Below are 24,608 nucleotides of genomic sequence, written 5' to 3'. Positions count from 1 at the left end.
TCACAGTTCCAGTTAACAATAAGAGAGTCACATTCTCTGTGTAACCCATCTCCCACCCCACCCATCCCAGAGAACTTTACAGCATTATATCAACAGGAGATCAGTTTTGAATAACAATGAGTACATGAGCAGATAATTACATCCAGTTAAATAATAAGTAATGAAAAAAAGAAAGAGGTTGTTCGTTTGCTGCCTGGGTATAGAAAGCATGGAAAAGTATGGAATTTGATTTTTATACATTTCCACTGGAAAAGTAGCCTATGGAAAATGGAAACTATTGTATGGAAATATATCTATCTGGGTTTGGTCTTATGTGAAGTTATTTGGGTAGCTATATGTGCTATTAGCTACAATCTCCTGGAAATGATTTGGTGACATAATGGCATACAAATTCAGAATAATGAAAACAAATTATTTATTGCATAATTTATTTATATGATACACGTCTAATTTGTAATGTTTTACCGAGAAGTCTGGAAATTAGGGTCTGGAACAAGTATGGAATTTTGACATTTCATGGTTTATCAACATAATCAAGTAGTGGTTTCCAGTGTGAATAAACCTCTAAGGCTGATTTTCACTGTATTTATTTTTATTTAAAGGTTCTTGGTCTCAGATTGTCTGGTTAGCCGGCTCCTGGTAGAGGACAGGAGACTTTACCATCATCTACCATCCATCCCATATGATATGAATACAGCATTAGTTCCCCGTCATAATTAAAATGGGGTGTTAATTTTCATTCATGCTTAGGCAATTAAATGCCTGGTTCGCCTCATTTACTTTATTATATCACATCATTTGTCATGGGACTATGACGCTGTATGTATATGCCCAGTGTCATCGCTGAAAGAATACAGCATGTTAGTCGCTGCCAATAGAAAGCAATTTATCTTATGTTAATGCTTTGTCAGGATGAAAAGTGTAATGGCGCATTTGGTTGCTCCCCAGTAACTGACTAATTCACTATATAGTGGCAAAGTTGTGTAGTAGAACTCAGACTTTAGTCTTCTCCTCCCCAGCAACCCTCAAGACAAGCCAGCCTGAGAGACGAAACCCAGGGCAACAAAAACAAAACTCTATCTCCATACCACTCACTTCTTCTTATTAAAGGGATAGTTCACCCAAAATTCAAATTTAACTCATTATCTACTCACCCTCATGTCGACTAAGAGCTGTGAGAATTTTCAGAGTCCTCCGTGGCTTCTCTGAGTTACGGGGGGTCCACGCAGCAGTATTTGTCCATATAATGGTTGTGAATGGATACCAACTTTCTTCGTCCAAAAAGACACACCAAAAAACATCCAAATACCTCCATGCTGCTCGTATGTAATGTCCCTCTTGTATTGAAGCCCCGACATGAGAAATTGTTCCGCCGGTCAGTGCAAATCTCGCGCGTTACACAGGAAGAGCAGTGAACCGAGACACTGGGAGCTTCCGCTACAAACAAGCTTAAAATATAGACTTATTTAATTTCTTTCGGAACAATTTCTCATGTCGGGGCTTCAATACAAGAGGGACATTACAGACGAGCAGCATGGAGGTATTTGGATGTTTTTTGGTGTGTCTTTTTGGACGAAGAAAGTTGGTATCCATTGACAACCATTATATGGACAAATACTGCTGCGCGGACCCCCCGTAACTCAGAGAAGGGACGGAGGACTCTGAAACTTCTCCCAGCCCTTAGTCGACATGAGGGTGAGTAGATAATGAGTGAAATTTGAATTTTGGGTGAACTATCCCTTTAAGTTTTAGGGCCCTGTGGTAACTGATCAACACAGATGATTATGATCCAACTGGTTATAACTCTTATAATAGAAATTCCTATAAGAACACATTAGCATCTTGATCACATTGTCCTGACTGAATTGTTCTTTGATATCTCATTGTTCTGTATATCAGGATGTCCTAAGACAGTGGTTCTCAACGTGGGGTCCGGGGACCCCCAGGGGTCCTTGAGAGGGTTGAAGAGGGTCCCCAACTTTTTCTTGAAATTTTACCAATTTTTCTAGAAATGTTAAACTTATTTTTCTTTGAGAATATATATATATTAGATTTCTTTAAACTTATTTTTTTTGAGAATTTTACCACTTTTTCTAGATTCTTAAAAAAAAAAAAAAAACGTTTTTTTTTTTTTGAAATTTTACCACTCTTTTCTAGAAATTTTTTAACTTTTTTTGGTTGTTTGTTTTTTTTCAACTTTTTTTGGGGGGAGAATTTTACCACTTCTTCCTAGAAAATGTTTGAAGGTTTTTGGAGAAATTGTACCACCTTTTTCCAGAAATGTCATAATATTTCCAAAAATCCACGCCATTGGCCCTAATTTGAATGTAGAAAACTTTATTCAGTCTCGGAACAAATGGTGTTTGCTTAATAATGTTGTCCAATGGGGGTCTGTGGTCTAATTTGTGTCAATTTAGGGGTCCTTGATGTGAAAAAGTTTGAGAATCACTGTCCTAAGATAATATCTGTCTGTCTGTCCCATGGGAGACAGAGTGTAACCTTGATAGACAGCACCGAGTAACAAAGATGGACAGAGAAGTTGAAAAGTAAAACTCTGGCTCAGGTGTGACAGTTTTTTTTTAACGTCAGGGTCACCTGAAGTTTAGTGTGTGACCTCAGTGGGCTGCAGCCTGCCAGAGGAAGCTGCCAGTGTGGTGCTAAGTGCACAGCCAGAGTATAAATCAAACGCACCTCGCCTCGGTTCAACCCTGCAACTGGCTCAGGTTCAGGGGAAGGAAAGGAAAGGAAAGGAAAAAGAGAATGAACTGAGATGGGGCGAGAAAAGTAGTAAAGGGAAGAGGAATTAAGGGAGGGACAGAAAAGGAAGTAAAATATGGAAGAGGAGAAGAGAGAAGAGAAAATTAAGTAAGAGGTTATAGGATGAAAAAGCAAAAACAAATGAAGAATAATGATGTGTGTGTTAATCAAAAATGTATGAAGTTGTAATCATATTATAGGACAAACGTATACACAAATACAGATGATTATAGAGTCATTTGTCTTACAAAGGAAATGAGGAAAGAACGAGTATAGAAGGAAAGGAAAGGAAAGGAAAGGAAAGGAAAGGAAAGGAAAGGAAAGGAAAGGAAAGGAAAGGAAAGGAAAGGAATGAGAAGGGGAAGAGCGAGGGGAGGAATAGAGGGGGGAGGAGGATGCGTGGTGTGGATGCGAACTGAGAGAAGGGAAGAGAGAAATGATTGAGGAGAGGAAAGTGTGGAAAGCAAAGGATAAGACAGAGGGAAAAAAGAAAGATGATGATGAAGAGGAGGAGGAGGAGGAGGAGGAGGAGGGGAGTTGGAAACAGAAACAGCAATTATCTAGAGTACTTTCCTCTCAGTTTTACTGCAGAGCCTCACTGGGATTTATGAGTGCAGTCACTTCTCAGCCGCACGCGTGTGTGCGTGTGTGTGTGTGTGTGTGTGTGTGTGTGTGTGTGTGTGTGTGTGTGTGTGTGTGTGTGTGTGTGTGTGAGAGAGAGAGAGAGAGAGAGAGAGAGAGAGAGAGAGAGAGAGAGAGGATTTAATATATCAAAGTTTAGGGATATAAACGCCACATCATCCCAGAATAACGTCTTTAGCTTCTTCTACACCTCACACACACACACACACACACACACACACACACACACACACACACACACACACACACACACACACACACACACACACACACACACACACACTGAGTCACATGAGGGTGACTCATGGCTAACAGCAGTATGTGTGTGCAGTGTGTGTCACTGTGGGGGTGTGTACAGTGTACGTGCATGTGGGTGTACAGTGTGTTGTATTTGAGAGAGGCACAGCATGTGTTTGTGTGTGTGTGTGTGTGTGTGTGTGTGTGTGTGTGTGTGTGTGTGTGTGTGTGTGTGTGTGTGTGTGTGTGTGTGTGTGTGTGTGTGTGTGTGTGTGTGTGTGTGTGTGTGTGTGTGTGTGTGTGTGTGTGTGCGAGAGCGAGGCAGAGAGCTTGGCAGGGCCCATATGAGCCTCTCTGCCAGCTTCATGGGTGTCTTAGATTAACAGCGAAGAGCCCCTTTGATGAAGCACAAACTAAAGATGGCCGACGCACAGATACCTCTGCTTCTCTGGTCTCGTCTCCGTCCTGATTGAATCCATTGATCATCTGTCAGCCATGTTGTTTCCTGCTTTTCCTGCTCTTTTCTTTATCTCTGAGGATGCTGAGCTGGTGACCAAGGAGTCACATGTTGTCAAACTGCTGACCAATGAGTGTGACGCAGCAGGACTGGTTTACTCCGGTTTGCCCCAGTTCGTTCTGGTTTGATTTGATCAAGTCCAGTTTGATCTGGTTTGTTCCTGTGGGTGTGGTTTATCATTCTGGATCAGTCTGGATTGTTCAGGTTTTGGTCCAGTTGACTCCAGTTTGATCCACTCTGTCTGCTTCTATCAGGTCTGCCCTGTTTAATCTGGTGGGAAGTAGTTAGAACATTTCCAGGTATCTTGACTGGTTTGGTTCATCCTTATTCTGGTTTAGTCCAGTTTAGATTTAAACTAGGGATGTGCACGGGTACCCGAGTACCCGGGTTCCCGAGTAGGCAATCTGCTACTCGGTTATGAATTTATTATCCGGTTAACCTAGGATTAAAAAAACGGCACGTTAGAGCGCAGTCTAGTGTCGGATCAAACTATATTATCATGCCATGGTTCGGCTTTTTGTAGTGTTAAACAGTTTCTGATCAAGCAAAGTGATTTTTTGCCGTGTACAAGCGTTTTTGGGTCGAGCCTCGGACTTTCAAACCTTTTACAATAATCTGTGGTGGTTCCCTCGGCGAACGCCGTCGGGAGGGAGACGACAGGTGTCATCAAGTCTGTTAGAAAATATACTTTCAGTTTACAAACATTCTGAAACCTTCCAGTTATTTCCTGAAACAATGTGAGGCAGAGAGGCCGAGACCGAAGGCACCAAAATGTAGTGTGGACTAATAAATAAGCACCCCTAATGATTTAAAAAAAAGAAAAAAAAGTTTTCTCCTCCGAGGCAGCCGTGGCATAAATGCGCTGTGCTCAGCCCTCAGAGTGCATGCAGCGCATTTATTCCCCGGCATAAAGATGCACATCTGCCCCATATGTGCATCTTAAACTCCAGTCTCTACTCTTATTATCCACCTGATATTTTGTCTGACAACGCTGTGTGTCAGTAATGCGGACTGTCTGACAGAGCGCATTTATGCACCGGCTGCGCTCTGTCCGTCAAACATGACGTCATTTTATTTTTTAATACAGTATTCGGTTACCCGGGTACGACAAGGTTAGGATACTCGGTTAGAAAATTATTCGAAATGCCCATCCCTAATTTAAACCAGTTTGTTTGTGGTTTTTCGGGTTTACTTAGTTTGACTTGTTCCTGGTATAGATGATCTGACCTCATCTATTTCAATTCAGGTATAGCAATTCTTTCTGGTTTGGTTTAGTTTAGTTTAGTTTAGCTTGTTCTGGTCTGGTCTGGTCTGGCCTGGTATAGTTTAGTTTAGTTTAATCTGGTCGGCTTTAGTTTGGTTAAAATGGTCTGGTCTGGTCTGATCTGGTTTAGTTTGGTCTGGTCGGGTCTGGTCTGATTTAGCTTAGTTTAGTTCAATCTGGTCTGGTCTGGTTTGGTTTGGTTTGGTTTGGTTTAGTCTGGTCTGGTTTAGTTTAGTTTAGTTTAATCTGGTCTGGTTTAGTTTGGTCTAGTCTGGTCTGGTCTGGCGCTTGGTCTGGTTTGGTTTGGTTTAGTCTGGCCTGGTCTGGTCAGCTGAGTTGACTCTTTTCTCCCTCTACCTCTCGGTGTCCTCCCCCTGCTCTTCTGCCTCTTCCTGTCCCGTTTTGTTTCTCCTCCCTCCCTCTTTCCCTTGTCTCCTCCTGTCAGAACGTTTTCCTCCCCTCCTTCATTCCTTTCTTCATCCTCCTCATCCCTCTGTTCATCCTGCTCTCTGTTGACTTCTCCATTCATCCTGATGTTTCTCTCCGTCTGTTTCTTCATCTCTCACTTTTCTTCTGTGTGACAGAAAACAAAAACATGTCATTGAGTGACTTCGACCTTAGCATTAGCATTAGCATTAACATTATCAGGTGGTTAACACCCCTCTGTGTGTGTGTGTGTGTTTTTTCCTCCTCAGTGTGGAGGGCGACTCTCAGTGTCCAGAGGCACTCACCTTTCCTGATTCGTCCTTTGGCCACCCGCCTCACTTCCATCGCTATAGCAACAGCCCCCTCTCCAGCCCCTGTGATCCCTACAGCTCTGCCTCCACCAGCGGGCCCCTGGGAGCCTCCCACACACACACTCAGGTAAGAAAAACACAGGAAACTCAGACAACAGGTGTGCAGCCATGAAGTTGTTTATAACAGAAAGTTTCATCTTGTTGAGTATTAAAGAGACACCAAATCTGTCATGATGAGTAGTGGGTGGGTAGTTACACTGGTTGCACTGGCTGCTATTTTTCTATCTTTTAATAAATATTTATTTGCTGTTAGCTCTCTATCTTTTTATGAATATTTATTGTTATTTTTTTAGTTAGTTAGTTTAAGTTTATTTCGGACATGTTAAAAGAAATAAAACATAATACAGAAATGGACAGACATAACATATAAAAACTTTGCAAAGACAACATATGAACAAAAAAAGAAATATATATATATATATATATAATAAAAAAATAAAAGAAAATAATTGAAAAATAAAGGTAATTTGATTTTTTTGTTTTGTTGTCTTTTGTTGTCTATTGTTATCTTTCTTTTACACTGTTTTTATGCACTTAATGCACTGTGCGAGATGTGATGCAGCCGAGAAAATTAATTTCTTACAGGCTCAATAAAGTATCTATCTATCTATCTATCTATCTATCTATCTATCTATCTATCTATCTATCTATCTATCTATCTATCTATCTATTTGATAATCAAAAGCTGCAGTTTTTTTTTAAGATTTAAAAAAAAACAAAAAAAAAAAAAACTCAACATTACAATCTTTGTAAGTAATCTGCCTGCTAATGATGACTTGCCTAAAAAGTGAAGGCAAGAATAGCATTGGTTCAGCTTTAGTTGAACTTCCTCTGTTGGCACTGGCTGGTGTAGAGTTTTGCTCAGTGAGCTGTTGGCCAGGCAGTGGGCCAGCCTGTGTGTCTGCTAGAGGTCGTAGTAGAGGTCAACAGTGAAGCAAGAATTACTCACTCAAAAAGTACAGTCAGGAACTCATGATGTAACAACACAGTTAACAGTGTATTGAGGTGAATCTGAAAAAAAAAAAGCCAAAACAAAAATGTTAAATTTAAATATAAAATGTGCCGTTACTTGAGTCAAGAAGTCCCGTCACAAAATAATACACCTGTTAAAGTGTATTATACACCTTTTTTTCAGTCCATCAGCTAGTCAGAAAAAAGCTGTTTATCTGGAACTAACTAACTCAGTAGCCTCCACACAGGCAGGCTCCACGACGGGGCATCACCGAGTGAGTTAGTCCCAGATAAACAGGAGGTTAAGGCTATGGTTGGGGGGTTAAAGGGGAATTGCAGTTTTTTACAATCAATTTCTAGCATAAAATACGATCATATACTCACCCAGATAACTTTGGTGTCATTACAAGTTGTTCAGACGAAATTAGCTCCAGCCGAGAGCCGCGTATATCTGTATAATGCGAGAACACGGGGCAGCAGAATGCAGCCTCTAAATAACACATCATCTGCCGCAAAACTCGTTCATTTCACCAATATTTTGTTATGATACGCTAGTGCTATTCCCCTCTGAGTCCAGGGTTAGCTGTTATCAACATCCGGGATCTGTAGGTTGACCTACTGACCTCTGACCTGCATCTCCGACCGCGGTGCGGCGCGGCTTGTTGCTACCGCTAATACTATGGTTCGTTTCTGCGTGTTTCCGACTTGTCAGAACAAAATGAGCAGCTGGATGAAGTTCAGCTTCCACAGGCTTCCTCTCCTCAACCTGGACTCACTAAAGCTCTGGCTAGTTGAGCTAAAAATGGACCCAAATGCCGAAGCGGAATCATTATTATCAGAATGAGCCGCGCGGCGCTCAGAGATGACATCAACCTACAGACCCCGGATGTTGATAACAGCTAACCCCGGACTCAGAGGGGAATAGCACTAGCGTATTATAACAAAATATTGGTGAAATGAACGAGTTTCGTGGCGGATAATGTGTTATGTAGAGGCTGCATTCTGCTGCCCCATGTATTCGCATTATATACACGGCTCTCGGCTGGATCTAATTTCGTTGGAACGACTTTTAATGACACCAAAGTTATCTGGGTGAGTTTATGCTAGAAATAAGGTCCAGATCGTTAAAAAAAAACGACAATGCCCCTTTAAGGAGGTGAGTCCAAGTAATTTGACATAGTTGAACATTTTATAAAAAAGTAACACAATAGGGGGCGGTGCGTGGCACAGTGGGTAAAGCGGCCGCCCCATGTAGAGGCTACAGTCCTCACTGCAGGCGGCCCCGGTTCGAGTCCCGCGTCGGGCAGACCTTTCCTGCATGTCATTCCCCCTCTCTCTCCCTCCCCCTTTCCTGTCTATCTCTACTGTGTGCTATCAAATAAAGGCAAAAAAACAAAAAATATAGTTTAAAAAAGTAACACAATAATTAGTTTTCCTGGCAATTAGTTACTTTTATAATGTCGTAATTCAGTCACTAACTCAGTTACTTTTGGGGGTTATTAGAACTAATTACTGTAGGTTTTAAAAGGAATGAACCCAACACTGTTCACCGCTGACTTAAAGCAGAAGTAAGCGGAATATTTGTGTTAATATAAGTCTTAAATAGTTCTATCTTCCGACAGCAATCACTTACATAGAGTGTTTGGTCTGAAACACGGGTCTGTCAGTCACTCTGCTCTGCTCTGAGCCGAGGAGAAAACTTTCCTTGTATCCTACAACCTTTATCCAATGAGGAGAGAGAACGGCATAAAGGGGCGGTCCTCTCTGTTAGTGCAGCCAAGGGATGCGCGTGAATGTGGTGACGTAGGGACGAGCGCGGGGACTGCTAACTCCATTGGCTGACAGGATGTTAGCCAAAACCACCGGATCACTTACTTCTGCTTTAAGGTTTGAATCTGAAACACAAACCCCTGTCTCTCCATCTCCTTCTCCTCTCCTTCAGGGCAGCTCTCCCATCTCTCCCCCCAGCCCGGCAAGCCTCGCCTGGGCTCAGCGCAGCAGACACCAGCCGGCCAGCCTGGCGCTCCGCAAGCAAGAGGAGGAGGAGAGCAAGCGCTGCAAGGCTCTCTCTGACAGCTATGAGCTCTCTACAGACCTCCAGGACAAGAAGGTACAACACTGCAGCGCTCCGGTCGGGTTCTTGTCATGCCATCGTCTCTGTTATGTTGCATCCTCTTCAGACAAAGCAACACGGCCCAGCTGTGTAAAGAGCACATCAAAACACCCACGCCTATTGTTCTACACACACACACACACACACACACACACACACACACACACACACACACACTTCATTTGGTGATGCTCAGTGCTGTGTCGCGATACGCCCCTCTGCTTTCATGTGCTTTAGTGTAATTCTGTCACATTGGTTACACACACACACGCTGTTCTCCACAGGCATCAAATGATGTGATGATGTGGTGACGCTCATTGTTTCTGCATTTAAAAGAGTCAAATAAAACGAACTAAAATAAAATAAAGAAGAAAAACCTTATTATACTGGCTGTAGATTTAGTTTTGTGTTTCATGATGTCCTTTCCTGTTCCTGATTGGTCAGCTGTGTGTACGACTGTGCTGTCTGATAGGTGGAGATGCTGGAGAGGAAGTACGGGGGCCAGTTCGTGTCCCGGCGGGCGGCGAGGACGATCCAGACGGCGTTCAGGCAGTACCGGATGAACAAGAACTTCGAGAGGCTTCGCAGCTCAGCGTCCGAGAGCAGGATGACCCGCCGCATCATCCTGTCCAACATGAGGATGCAGGTACACACTCACACACCCACTCAAACATGTGCACACATACGCTCAAATAAGATTTATAGTCCCAAAACTGTTCTGTTCAGGATCAGTTTACCCACTCTTATTTTGTCTGTGTGTTGTTGTTGTTGTTTTTGTTTTGTTTTTGGTAAATCCAGTACTCATTTGATGAGCGTCAGCCGCAGGGTCAGGGGTCAGCAGGTCAGCAGGGGTCAGAGGACGCAGGAGACATGGACGACTCCTTCTCTAAGCAGGTAGAGATATTTGTCACCTCTTCAGCTTTTAAATGGCTTAATCACAAAAAAGACATATATATATATATATACACATATATTTAAGCAATATATCACGACAGGCCGTGGTATATGCTCATTATACCACGTCTAAGGGGCGTTGTTCGGCCCGACACCACGGACTGGAGTGATATATTGCTTTTATAAAACAGTTACCAATAATGACAATATGAAAGAGGGATACGCAATCAATTTCATGTAGTTTTATTCAACCAGAAATACATATTCAATAAAATAGCCTCACTGTGAAAAAATAGTCCCACCTCTCCAGACGTTAGCTCCAAGTAGCTCTGCATCTGGTCTTTTCCTCTGTCCGGAGATGAAAGTTAACCTTAAACGTGAATTTAACTACTTTAGTCCATTTTTTAACATCGTAAAAACATCAACTGTCTTTTGCTACGGACTGCAACAGTCCGTTGTCATGGATACATGACAACAACTTCCATTCATACCAGTCATATGTGCCTGACGCGGAGTGATAGCCTGTGCTGTGATAAGGCTTTAGAATAGTAGCCGTGGTATATGCTCATTATACCACGGTTAACAACCAATCAGATTGCCGGATTTCACCTTTTCCTTTTTATAATGTATAATAAAATAGCATCTACCACCAGAAGTCCTGACAGCTCATTTGAAAGCTCAGTTTTTGAGTTCAGTCTGTGTGCATTTATCTGTGGACTGAGGCTTTGATAATAAAGCAGGTATAGGTTCTAGATCAAAACTATGAGAGTATCAAAGTAGATGTGGAAATCTGTCTGCATACTATGTGGACCTTTAAAATAAGAACCTCATATAAAGCTGCACTGGCGGCACAAAGTCACAATTCATTACATTACAGCCATTAAAGACTTATTAAATATCGTACAAGCTGGTATTCAAAGGCTGTTTGTGTGTCTGACAGAAGAGACTGTTTCTTGTTCAGTCTTATCAATGTTCTGATGCTCATGTGCCAAATGATGTAGTTCCAAAGATTCCCAGGATGCTCCATGTTCTTCACTTCAAAGCTTCTGATATTTCTCCTCTAAAACAACATTCAACCTAAAATGACCATCTGTGACTCTTTTCTTTATTATCAGAAGACCTGACCCTCTGTGTTTGTTTACATCACAGGTGAAGTCCCTGGCCGACTCGATGGACGACTCCCTCACCTGCCAGTCTGGCCGCGAAGACTCGCAGGACGCGGGGGGAGAGGGGGAGGAAGACGACGAGGAGGACGACGAGGAAGGGGACGAAGAGGAGGAAGAGGAGGAGGAGGAAGGGGAGGAGGATGAGGAAGAAGACGAGGACGAGGATTACAGACAGTGCGCGTGGCGCGGCACCAACGCGTCCTCCCGACGCCCCGCGGGCCGGGTGGGAGGAGGCGTGGGGAGAGGAGGCGCCGCCATGCACGAGGACAGCACCGCCACCTCCTTCAGCGACGTCACCCTCTACATGGACGAGGGCTGCCTCCCGTCCTCGCCTCTGTCCCGCCCCCCCTCCTCGCCGCTCTCCCGCCCCGCGTCCAGCTCCGACACGGAGTACTGGGGAGGGGGAGGCGGAGGGGGAGGCCCGGGGGGGAGGGAGGACAGCAGGGACACGGAGGGAGGCAGCAGCGCCAGCCGCAGGAGCAGCACCCCCTGCACAGAGTGTCGGGGGGAGTACAGGGGGAGGGCGGGAGGAGGAGGAGGAGGGGGAGGAGGAGGAGGACACCTTCCTGTCCTGACCATCGAACCACCCAGTGACAGCTCTGTGGACATGAGTGACAGGTCAGCACAGCCAATCAGAGAGCAAGAGATAAAAATACACATATATCATTATTATTACAAAACATCACCCTCCAGTAATAGTGAATTAACGAATGAATGAATGAATGAACGAATGAAAGAACGAATGAATGAACCAACCAACCAACCAAATGATGAAAATAAATGAACCAATGAATGAACAAATCAATAAACGAATGAACGAAGGAATGAAGGAACGAATGAATGAATGAATGAATGAACAAATGAACAAACAAATGAAAATGAATGAACGAATGAATGAACAAATGAACGAACAAATGATTGAATGAACAAATTAAACTGAACGAATGACTGAAAAAGGATGAATGAATGAAAATGAATGAATAAACAAATTAATGAATGAATGAAACAATGAATGATCTAATGAATGAATGAACCAACCAACCAACCAACCAAATTATGAAAATAAATGAACCAATAAATGAACAAATGAATAAACGAATGAATTAAGGAACGAATGAATGAACAAATGAACAAACAAATGAAAATGAACAAATGAACGAACGAATGAATGAACAAATGAACGAACAAATGATTGAATGAACAAATTGAACTGAACGAATGACTGAAAAAGGATGAATGAATGAAAATGAACGAATAAACAAATGAATGAATGAATGAACCAATGAATGATCTAATGAATGAATGAATGAACCAACCAACCAACCAAATGATGAAAATAAATGAACCAATGAATGAACAAATGAATAAACGAATGAATGAAGGAATGAATGAATGAATGAACAAATGAACAAACAAATTAAAATGAACAAATGAATGAATGAATGAACAAATGAACGAACAAATGATTGAATGAACAAATTAGACTGAAAGAATGACTGAAAAAGGATGAATGAATGAAAATGAATGAATGAACCTATGAATGAACAAACCAAATGATGAAAATGAATGAACCAATGAACGAACAAATGAATAAACAAATGAACGAATGAATGAAAGAACCAATGAATGAATGAGTAGCCTTGCAGCATGTTATCAAACACTCTCTCTGTTTCTCACATTGACCCTGTACCATGAATAATCCAGCACAAGAGGCTGGTGACATTTATGTGTCCTGTTCGCACTTCATGTCCTGTTCAACCCCTTCAACCTTCTGAATCCACAATGTTGCTGTTTTATTAACACTTCTGGGACTATTAACACAATATGTGAATTTGTCCTCTGGTTTAATCTTTTTGATTGTGCACCTGTGTGGACGTGTGTGATTACCTGGAATTACTGCTCAGAATTAACTTTTATCTCTCAAACTTGAAGGTCGGAGCGCGGCTCCATCGGACGCCTGGTGTACGAACAGGAGCCGTCGGGAGTGGAGCGAGGAGGAGAGAGGGAAAGGAGGGGAGTGGGAGTGGGAGTGGGAGTGGAGGGGGAGACCGGAGAGGACGAGCGAGGAGGAGAAGGGGGGAGCAGCGAGGCCGACTCCCCGCAGGGAACCATCAAACACAAACCCAACGGCCGCTCGGTCGCCACGGCGCAGGGGCAGACGCGCAGCCCCGCCAACGTCCCGCTGCCCATGCCTTCGGCCCGGACCCTGCCCTCACACCCGCTCCCTCACCCTCTCCAGCACCCTCATCCTCATCCTCATCCTCATCCTCATCCTCACCCTCACCCGTCGCCCATCCCCCACCTCCCCACCATCCTCCACCACCACCCGCAGTACAGCCAACCCCACATCCTGCACATGCACCACGGCCACGGCGGCGGCGGCGGTGGCGGCCCTTACATCCAGCACGCGCACCACTTTGCCCAGCACCACTACCACCACCTGCACCACCAACACCAACACCAACACCACCTCCCTCACGGTTACCCAGAGCCCCCCTCCTCCCCCCTGCCCTCGCCCGTGCCCCCGCTCACGCCGCTCTCGCCCCTGCCGCCCCTGCCGCCGCTCACGCCCTCCCCGCTCTCCTCCTCCTCGTCCTCGGCCCTCCAAAACATGGAGGCGCAGCAGCAGCAGCAGCACCTGGCCCACCACCCCCACCACCCCCACCTCCACCTCCACCACCACCTGCTCTGCTCGGACGGAGACAACGAGAGCGTCAACTCCACCACCACCAACTCCAACGACGACACCACCGTCAACAACTGCAGCTCGGGCTCCTCGTCGCGGGACAGCCTGCGGGAGCCGATCGGAGGGGCGGCGCTGGGGAAACAGACCTATCAGAGGGAGAGCCGCCACAGCTGGGACTCGCCCGCCTTCAACAACGACGTGGTGCAGCGGCGACAGTACCGCATCGGCCTCAACCTGTTTAACAAGTATGTGTGTGGTTGTATCTGTAGATACAGTTGTGCTCATAAGTTTACATACCCTGGAAGATCTTGTAACTGTGTACCATTCATTAAGGAAAACCAAGGGGGCAGTTGTGGGTCTGAGAAGTGAAGCTCACTTCCGCGTTCAAAAAACTGCAATCCCCCCGGCTTCCTCTGGGGGCTGGTGTCAGAAGGGAGCAACTCTCCATAGACCCCCATGTTAAAATCGCCGACTTTACATCCTCAATAAACATGATCATGATCATTCAAAAAAGAAATATTTATAAAGAAATATTTTTCAATATTAAAAAAAAAAAAAAAGATTTTATTAAAGAAATTCAACAGGTCAGTGCCGTATATAGGCTAGGCTATTTAAAGCATAGTGTATTTGCGTGGTGTTCGCAGGAACTCGTTGATTTTGTCTATGCAGTCTTTAAATTAACCCTGTAAAACCCATGAGCCTGGTGTCAGAACGTTTTTTGGTCTCAACCGATAGTTTCTACCCCCGCACACACTCTGAGGGGGGTGGATTTTTTTTAAACTCTACCGTTTTACTGTTATTAGGTTAAAATTCTGGCCAATTAGGGCGCGGAAACGTTGAGTGACAGGTCCGAGCGGTTCTCGGCCGGCCAATCCAACATGGCGCTGTTCAGGCCGCTATATTTGAGTCACAAAAACGACTCCCCAAAACCAATGGGTGACGTCACGGGTGCTACATCCATTCTTTTTACAGTCTATGAGGAAAACATGAGTGATCAGGCAATACAGATTTCTCTTATTTTTATTGGGATTCAAATTAAACTGTGAGACATCCCAAAATAACACAATCATTTTTTTAAAAAGAAGATCATCAGGGAGTCTGACCAACAAATTTTTGATGGTAGCGGACCGTGGCTTGGTATCAACAGAATCCCTCAATTTCCACTTTTATGAGAGCTTGAACACTCCTGATTGGCTTTCTAAAATCTTTGGATATCTTTTTATAGCCTTTCTCTGTTTTATAAAGTTGAACAACCAACTAACTAACCCTAACCTTCTCCCTCAGGACTTTTGACAGTTCTTTTGCTTTCCCCACGGCTCAGAATCCAGCCAGTGTCAGTGCAGCAATGGATGAAATGTTCAGGTGTTTGTCAAGAATCTCATTGACTTTTTATACACAGACACTAATTACAAGTAGTCAAGTTACAGGCGTGGACAGTTACCCTGAGTAGCCATTAAAACCAGTCTGTGTCAGTCTGTGTGTATATTATCAGGGTAAAACTCTGAGGGTATGTAAACTTTTGATCAGGGCCATATTGGTGTTTGCACTTATCATTAGGATTCAAAAAGATCAAACACAGTTGTGTGATAATAAATAGCTTCGCCCTGCCACTAACTCTGAATAAGAAAAGTTTTGTTGCATTATCAATTATATTTTCTGAAATGTAGCCAGTATTCAGAAGTTGGAGATGGATAGAGCTGGCATTATGACTGACTGATACTATGATTACATGCAAACAAAGTGCCACATGTGATAATTGTTTTTTAATATTTAAAATACCTAAAGTACTTATAATATAGTCGAGTCTCATTCCTACCACATGTTTTGTCAGTGATTTATGTCCAAGGAGTTCAGACATCAGTTTACATTACATATAAAAACACTGAGCAATCTTCTTATTGAAGAGGGAAAAGAAACCAAACCAAACTCCAAGAAGCCCAGACAAACTCATATCTGCACACTTAAAGGGACAGTATGTGAGATTTACCCCCATCTAGCGGTGCGGTTGCATGTCGGCACGTATTCTTGCTGTTGCGTTTACGTAAACTCGGGCAGAAGTCAGAAAAACAACACACGCTGCATGTATCAGGATAAACAAGCCTCTATGTAAACAAACGGTCCGCCAGCACGAGGCAAAACAATACAGGCGTGACAATATGTTGTCATGGTGATGTCGTATTGTTTACCTGACCCACGTTTTACCGGCTTTCTCTCGTCGAGTAAAATAACATCCAGTTGGTTTGCCGACGGCGTCACTCACGGCGTCATTCAGGTGTCTGACTGCACCTGAAGGCAACACCAGTGCCTCCGTCCTTCCTCACACTAGCTACACGGTGGTGACAGTTTTAACAGGCGCTGTCTGGAAAACTTTCTCCCCGAGCCGAGAAGCTCCGGCGGCCCGAGTTTGAGGTTACTTACAGCCACGGTGACACTGAACGTAAAACATGGCGATTCAACATGGCAGAGAAGGTTCGGTGAACCCCCCCCTGTATGTTTGTAACGACTTGTAACATCTCATTCTAAGGTACGAGAAAGCGCTCGTTTGTATGCGGGCGCGATTCCACTTCAGTGAAATACGTATTTATGAAAGCGATATTTGATTTTTGTCAATAAAAAGCCAATAAAGTCCCATACTGTCCCTTTAAGTTTCACTCAGTGGATTTAGCTTTTCAGAGAGAACGCCGGTACTAAATAGGCACTGTGGCCCTTTGTACACGTCATCTGCTCTCTCTTTTCTTCAATGAAGTCCTAAAAAAAAAAAGGCAAAAAGCACAATATGAAAGTTTTCCCAAGTCCCATGAGTCCCCAGAATGCTGCACAAAATTAAACCCCAGAGAAAATGAATAATCCTGACCATGGGGAAACCTAATGGCTGAATAGTTAAAGGGATAGTTCAACATTTTGGCAAATTTGCCCATTGATATAATCCCTATAGTCGTAGGAGTTGGTTCATTACCTTTAGTTATCGGTGCATGTTGTTTTGAGATCAGCGGGGCAGAGACGGGAGCTGTTCAGCAAACACAATGGAGGTGAATGGTACAGGTCCCCTGTCCATCAAAACTCATCAAATACACAATCCAACAACTCCAAGTTGTGACCTGCACATTCACCACACTACGTATGAAATAATCACGTAACATTACAAGACAGAGTTGTGTTCGAGGCAAATGCATAGCCGGAACTACATTCCAGACACGGCTGCTCAGCGGAGTGATTTCAAAAGTGCAAGTAGTTCTGAGTATTTGCTTCATGTGTCGTCATAATTATACGTTAGTATTTCATCTTGCTTTCCCTATCAGAAGAAGCCATAAAAGACTATCCCCAAAAAGACCTGACCCGAAACCAAAATGTTCTTGCTGTTACCTCAGAGGCCATGATATCCTGTCTTTTTGCCCTTTGTTAAAGATATTGTGAGACCGTTACAACCAGAGGTTACACATTTGTAATGAAAAGCAGAACCTGTGCTGCAGAAAATTTCCAGTTGCCATCAGTCATGGGTGGAGGTGAAATAACAGCAGATCAAAATCACCTCAAAACCAAAAACTGAAAAATCTAAAAGCAACATAGAAATGACAGAGAAACGACACCATGGTACACGGTGGAATAGAAAGATAAGCAGTTCAAAAAAACAAAACAAGAGAACTGAAGTTGAAACTCAAAAAGAAAAAAAACAGCTAAAAGTTCATGACTCCTCTTGGCCACAGGAAGCCAGAGAAGGGGATCCAGTACCTGATTGAGAGGGGCTTTGTGTCGGACACGCCGGTGGGCATCGCCAGGTTCATCCTGGAGAGGAAAGGACTGAGCAGGCAGATGATCGGAGAGTTCCTGGGCAACCGGCTGCAGTTCAACAAGGACGTCCTGGAGTAAGTACAAAGACTTAGGAATACACACCTACAGAAAAGTCAAGTCAATGTCTATGTTGTTTGTACTGTAAAATGAGGGACAGTGGAATAAGTTCAGGTTAATGATTCAGTGTATTTGAAACTAGCTTGTGTCATCTGAATTTATCGAATATTTTTATAAGATACACCACCAGTCAAAAGTTTGGACACACCTTCTCATTTAATAGTTTGTTTTTATTTTTTTTTATTTTCTACATTGTAAATTCAAACTGAAGACATTAAAACTATAAGGGAACACATAATGAATGTAGTAAACAAAAAAGTGTTGAACAAAGTTTAACATTTGTTCATGTTTTCTATTTTAGATTTTTCTAAGTAGCCACGTTTTGCTTTAATGGCAAATTTTTTGCACACTTCTTTCTCTTCTATTCTGCTTCATGAGGTTGCCACCTGAAACGGTTTTCCAACAGTCTTGAAGGAGTTCCCAGAGGTGCTGAGCACTTGTTGGCTGTTTTGCCTTCACTCTGTGGTCCAACCTGGCCTGTAAAGTCGAACCCCACAGCCCCCGCCCCTGCCTGTAAAGCTGTGTTTCCACCAAATCAATCAGTCAAGTCTTTTTTTTTCTCTTTTTTTTTTACCGCGCCATAGGGTTGACATATCATCTATAACCATGGACAGCCACGGAGCCGCAGCCATTCCGCATCCAGTGGAATTTGCCCTCTTTTGTTTTTTTAGTCTCCTCAGACAAAACTTGTCATTTCTTTGGTTTTCTTGCTGCTTCTGCCATAATAGCGGTAATCCCACATGAGCGTTCGCCTCGACTTCCGTGTTTTTACGAATGGGGAAAGGGGGAAGTGACGTATACCCTAAAGCAGTCAGCACATTTGTAGTTTTTTATGTGGAGGGGTTCCTACCATCCACCTCAAAGCTGTTTAGTGCCAGTGAAGGTGATACAGACCATAATGATACAGACCCCCTAAGGCCATTACAGAGTGTCATTCAACCTGTTGTAAGTTGATGTACCATCACAAATGTTCTGAAAATATTAGATGAAGGTTGAAATGTGTTGATTTAACACTTTTGTGTTTACTTCATAATTCCATATGTGTTCCTTAAAGCCCCAGTATGTAGGAATTCCCCCCATCTAGCGGTGCGGTTGCACATCGGAACGTATTCTTGATGTTGCATTCACGTGAAATCGGGCAGACGTCAGACAGACAACAGACGCTGCATGTAACAGGATAAACAAGCGTCTATGTAAACAAGTGGTCCGCCAGCACAAGGCAAAACAATACAGGCGTGACAATATGTTGTCATGGGGCGGTGCGTGGCGCAGTGTTTAAAGGGATAGTTCAACATTTTGGCAAATTGGCCCATTGCCATAATCCCTATAGTCATAGCAGTAGGTTCGTTACCTTTATTTGTCGGTGCAAGCTATTTTTAGAACGGAGGAGCGGAGCGGCAGGCTGTTCAGAGCTACACTATGGAGGCTAATGGAATTTCTTGGTTTCCCTCATCAAACTCATCAAATACAAAATCCCAAAACTCCAAAACGCTTTCGTGGACAAGTTGTGAGCTGCACAATCACCACGCTATGAGATAATAATAGAACGTTACGAGACAGAGTTGTTTTAGAGGTAAATTCATGCAAAACCGCTGATGCGCGTTGCGTTCAGGGACAGTTTTTCAGCAAGCAGACTCTGTATTTACCTCGAAAACGGCTCCGTTTCGTAACGTTCCATTATTATCTCATAGCGTGGTGATTGTGCAGGTCACAACTTGTCCACGAAAGCGTTTTGGAGTTTTGGGATTTTGTATTTGATGAGTTTGATGAGGGAAACCAAGAAATTCCATTAGCCTCCATAGCGTAGCTCTGAACAGCCTGCCGCTCCGCTCCTCCGTTCTAAAAATAGCTTACACCGACAAATAAAGGTAACGAACCTACTGCTATGACTATAGCGATTATGGCAATGGGCCAATTTGCCAAAATGTTGAACTATCCCTTTAAGGCGGCCACCCCATGTAGAGGCTACAGTCCTCAACGCAGGCGTCCCTGGTTCGAATCCCGCATCGGGCGGACCTTTCCTGCATGTCATTCCCCCTCTCTCTGCCTCCCCCTTTCCTGTCTCTCTATACTGTGCTATCAAATAAAGGCAAAAAATATATACTTAAAAAAAAAAAATAGGCGGCCCGCGGGCCACATCCAACCCGCGAGAGCAAAACATCTGGCCCGCGGCGATTCACTGGCACTGACGCACCTCTTTATTGTATGAAACTAAGTGAACAACAAAAAAAAACAATATGTTGTCATGGTGATGTCGTATTGTTTACCTGACCCACGTTTTACCGTCTTTCTCTCGTCAAGTAAAATGACATCTGGTTGGTTTGCCTGACTGCACCTGAATGCAACACCAGTGCCTCCGTCCTTCCTCACACTACACAGTGGTGACAGTTTTAACAGGCGCTACCTGGAAAACTTTCTCCCCGAGCCGACAGCTCCGCTGAGTTTCTATGGTTACCTACGGTCACGCTGCCACTCAACGTAAAAAATGGCGATGCAACATGGCCGCCTCGGTTTCGGTGCGTCGCCCCCTTGTATATTTGTAACGACTTGTGACAACTCATTCTAAGGTACGAGAAAGCTTTCATTTGTATGCGGGTGTGATTCGACTTCAGTGAAATACATATTTATGAAAGATTTTTAGCCAAATAAGTTACATACTGGGGCTTTAAAGCTCCAGTTGGTAAGTTGACTAAAGTTAAAGTACACTCCGCGACTTGGTCGGAAATTTCAAGACAATACACCGTCATAAACGCACCCGCAGAAGACGTACCGTATCCATAGCAACCGGAGACTCTAAAACGATCTCACGTCTCTCCCACTATGAAACACACTCTTTTAGTGTGTGTCTGCGTGTGTGTAGGGAGGGAGGGGGGCCGACAGAGGTGAAAAGAGGGAGCTGACTGTGTGTATCATCTTGAAATGTCCGACCAAGTTGCAGACTTTACTTTCACTTTCACGTCAGCTTACTACGACGTGTAGGAGCTGTGATTGGCTGCTCCTCCTGCTCCTTCTACCTGACTGATGGAGAATCCTCGGTCGCGGTGGATTTCGGCAAATACGATTCCAGGCTGTAGGTGGAGCCAGAGGAGTTGGATTTTGTCCTAAATTACCCATTTGATGTCTGACCATCAGAATATAGTGACAGTTCTAGCAAATATGACTGAATAATTGTTACCAACTGAAGCTTTAAAGGGGACCTATTATGCTCATTTCTGCTTCTTGACATGGTACCTTGATGTCTAAAAGTAATGTTAGTAACATGCTTTGGTCAGAAAAAACAAAAGATTGAGCACAGCTGGGTTCTCTACACACCAGTTTCACAGCCCTGCTCTAAACGGTCGGTTTAGAAGCTTTGCTTCGTTAGCTAAGGTAACCATGGTAACCATGGGAGCGAGGGCTTGAATATTCACATCACCCGGCTTGTGATGTAATAAGCCGGGTGAAATTAAAACGGCTTGTTAAGAGACATATTTTCTGACTATGGCAGTTTACAAAATGTTGACGTAGTTGTCAAAACTTACGGCCCCATGCTGTGCACTTTAAGGGGTGAGGAGGCCCTCTGGATACGCAAATACACATACTAAAGCAATGAAAAAGTGAGTTTTGCATAATATGTCCCCTTTAATAGTTTTAAAATATCTTCTGCATGACTCTAGGTAGTAATAATAGTAAAGAAAAACCATTGAATGAAAAGGTGTGTCCAAATGTTTGACGGGTAGTGTACAACTGAGCCTGACAGCAGAAACATGTGAGGCATACTGTGACCTCTTCATTTATAGACAATGATGGTAATGTTTCCTGCAGCTGTGTCCTGGATGAAATGGATTTCTCTGGGATGGATCTTGACGACGCTCTGAGGAAGTTCCAGGCTCAGATTAAAGTCCAAGGTGAAGCTCAGCGGGTGGAGCGACTGGTGGAGGCGTTCAGGTAATGAGCCGCACCACAGGTTTGAATGGGAAGAGAAGATCCAATCTGTCGGCGGAGTTTATTCATCTCTTCACTCTCTCTCTCTCTGTAGTCAGCGGTACTGTGTGTGCAACCCAGTGCTGATCCGGCAGTTCCAGAATCCAGACACCATCTTCATCCTGGCGTTCGCCATCATCCTCCTGAACACGGACATGTACAGCCCCAACGTCAAGCCGGAGAGGAAGATGAAGCTGGAGGACTTCGTCAAGAACCTGCGAGGTCAGTGGACGGTGACGGTCTGTGTTACCTAACGCAGGTCTGGGAGACTTTAAAAACAGAAGTTTACCGGAAAAGAGCAGAGATGCTTGAGGCCGTTGTCATTCCTAATAGCAGTCAGAGCTCAGAGCAGACAGAGGGGCTGATCTGCAGCCAAAACATACTCAAACTACATCTCAAGACCTTAAAGGATAATTACAGTTTTTTCAATCTGGACCTTATTTCTAGCATAAAATATGATCATTTACTCACCCAGATAACTTTGGTGTCATTACAAGTCGTTCCGACGAAATTAGCTCCAGCCGAGAGCCGCGTATATCTGTATAATGCGAGTACATGGGGCAGCGCAATGCAGCCTCTAAATAACCAAAGTTATCTGCCGTGAAACTGGTTCATTTCACCAATATTTTGTTATGATACGCTAGTGCTATTCCCCTCTGAGTCCGGGGTTAGCTGTTATCAACATCCGGGGTCTGTAGGTTGACCTACTGACCTCTGACCTGGATGTTGGGCGGCTTGTTGCTACTGCTAATATTATGGTTTCTATCTGCAAGTTTCTGACTTGTAGGTCAAGTAGGTCAACCTACAGACCCCGGATGTTGATAACAGCTAACCCCGGACTCAGAGGGGAATAGCACTAGCCTGTCAGAACTAAATATTGGTGAAATGAACGAGTTTCGCGGCAGATAATGTGTTATTTAGAGGCTGCATTCTGCTACCTCATGCACTCGCATTATACAGATATACGCGGCTCTCGGCTGGAGCTAATTTCGTCAGAATGACTTGTAATGACACCAAAGTTATCTGGGTGAGTAAATGATCGTACTTTATGCTAGAAATAAGGTCCAGATTGTAAAAAAAACGGTAATTATCCTTTGAAAGGAAGAGTAGTTTTGTACTCATTTACATCATATCATCATCTGATCATTTCGGCTCTCTCTGTAAAGTAATCAAATTGTTTTGAGTGAAACTTAAAGATGGGTATTATCTCAGATTGTAGCTCAAAGATAACGAGACTAAGGGCTTTAATTTCATACCAGGTGAACCAGCTTCTTAAATGTGAATATTTCTGGTTTCTTTGTTCCTTACGACTATAAACTGAGTCTCTCTTTGGTTTGTGGACAAAACAAGACATCTGAGGACGTCGTCTTTTGATTGATATTTTTCAACATTTTTTAACATTTTATTGACCAAATAACTAATCAATTAATGGTTTATCGACAGATTAATCAATAATGAAAATAATCGTTGGTTGCAGCCCTAATGCGGTATGTGATGGGGGAGCCAGTGCAGGTTTTGGAGGACGGGGGGGTGGCGCTGTGGATGTATTCAAGTTTATTGAGGAAGACGATGTCATTGCAGTAACAGTTGTCCAATCTGAATGTGATGGATGCGTTTCCTATGTGACCGCCGGAGCTGACCTGTGTGTCCCCATCAGGTGTTGACAACGGGCAGGACATCCCCAGGGACCTGCTGGTGGCCATCTATGGAAGGATCCAGAAATGGGAGCTGAGGACCAATGATGACCACGTGTCCCAGGTCCAAGCAGTGGAGAGGATGGTGGTCGGCAAGAAGCCTGTAAGAGCCTCTGACATCAGAGATGGATCAGCTGATTGATTTGTTTAGCTAAGTGTCGTGTTGTGCCAGAACACATGTTCTTACTAGACACTAAACAAATACAAACATTCCAAGATGGCTAAAAAGGCTTCTCATAAGGATTTATCTATTTATTTAAAAGGAGCCCCATTAGCTGATGCCAATAGAAAGCCTAAGCGGAAGCAGGAAGTAACGGCCCCATGGGACCTCAACTCGGAAAAAGTCTCCATGTAAGTGAACGGGAGTCAAAGTTTTATTTCGTGATCTGACTGAATTGTGCCATGAGAGAAAAAATATGTCCTCTACCTGTTTAAAACATCACGTTTCATGAAGAGAAATCAGCAGTTTGTTGTAAAACTATTATAGAATAAAATTCCGAAGAATCTGTAACCAGAAAGACTACAAGTTGCGTAGGTGACGTCACCACATGCCGCCCTTTCCCGTGTCAGTTGGTGACGTATTTTTTGTGGGACACAGATCTGTAGTCCTAGAGCGGTCTTCACACAAAATACATTCTTCCGTTGCCGTTTTACGATAAACTGCTGATTTTTTCGGATGAAACGTGATGTTTTAAACAGGTAGAGGTCATATGTTTTTCTCATGGCGCAATTCAATCGGATCACAAAATAAATGACTTTTTCCGAGTTGAGGTCCCATGGCGACGTTACTTCCTGCTTCCGCTTAGGCTCTCTATGGCACAAGCTAGTCTTCCTGGGGTCCGAAGAACCTTACATCGAAAAGAGAAAAACAGATCACATTTTCAATATCACATCAGTCAAATAGACATCTTAATAGAGGATGTCCATACCAGAATTTATACAGAAGTATACAAGCAGATCAGTATTCTTTTCTACCTGCCTGCTGTAGTCACCAGGGGCAATAAGGCACCAGATCTCAACT

At 43.6% G+C, this 24,608-nt stretch overlaps 1 protein-coding gene across 1 annotated transcript in view; it reads left to right on the top strand.

Annotated features, from left to right (window-relative positions):
* Window positions 1-24,608, top strand: part of LOC310989217 (IQ motif and SEC7 domain-containing protein 2-like) — a gene marked incomplete at both ends in the record, with an annotated part of 205,427 nt that overhangs the window by 164,433 nt on the left and 16,386 nt on the right. The window contains 10 exons of the mRNA XM_083976204.1: window positions 6,113-6,281; window positions 9,108-9,275; window positions 9,751-9,924; window positions 10,077-10,172; window positions 11,322-11,956; window positions 13,271-14,269; window positions 17,729-17,887; window positions 21,735-21,857; window positions 21,949-22,115; window positions 23,551-23,690. Of these exons, the coding sequence (XP_083832330.1) occupies window positions 6,113-6,281; window positions 9,108-9,275; window positions 9,751-9,924; window positions 10,077-10,172; window positions 11,322-11,956; window positions 13,271-14,269; window positions 17,729-17,887; window positions 21,735-21,857; window positions 21,949-22,115; window positions 23,551-23,690 (2,830 nt within the window). The remainder of the gene's footprint in view (window positions 1-6,112; window positions 6,282-9,107; window positions 9,276-9,750; window positions 9,925-10,076; window positions 10,173-11,321; window positions 11,957-13,270; window positions 14,270-17,728; window positions 17,888-21,734; window positions 21,858-21,948; window positions 22,116-23,550; window positions 23,691-24,608) is intronic.

This window comes from Trachurus trachurus (assembly GCF_905171665.1).
Source record: "Trachurus trachurus genome assembly, chromosome: 7".
In the NCBI taxonomy this organism is placed as follows: Eukaryota; Metazoa; Chordata; class Actinopteri; order Carangiformes; family Carangidae; genus Trachurus; species Trachurus trachurus.
Note: the sequence above shows the minus strand (reverse complement) of the source record. Positions and strands in the feature narration are given on the sequence as shown.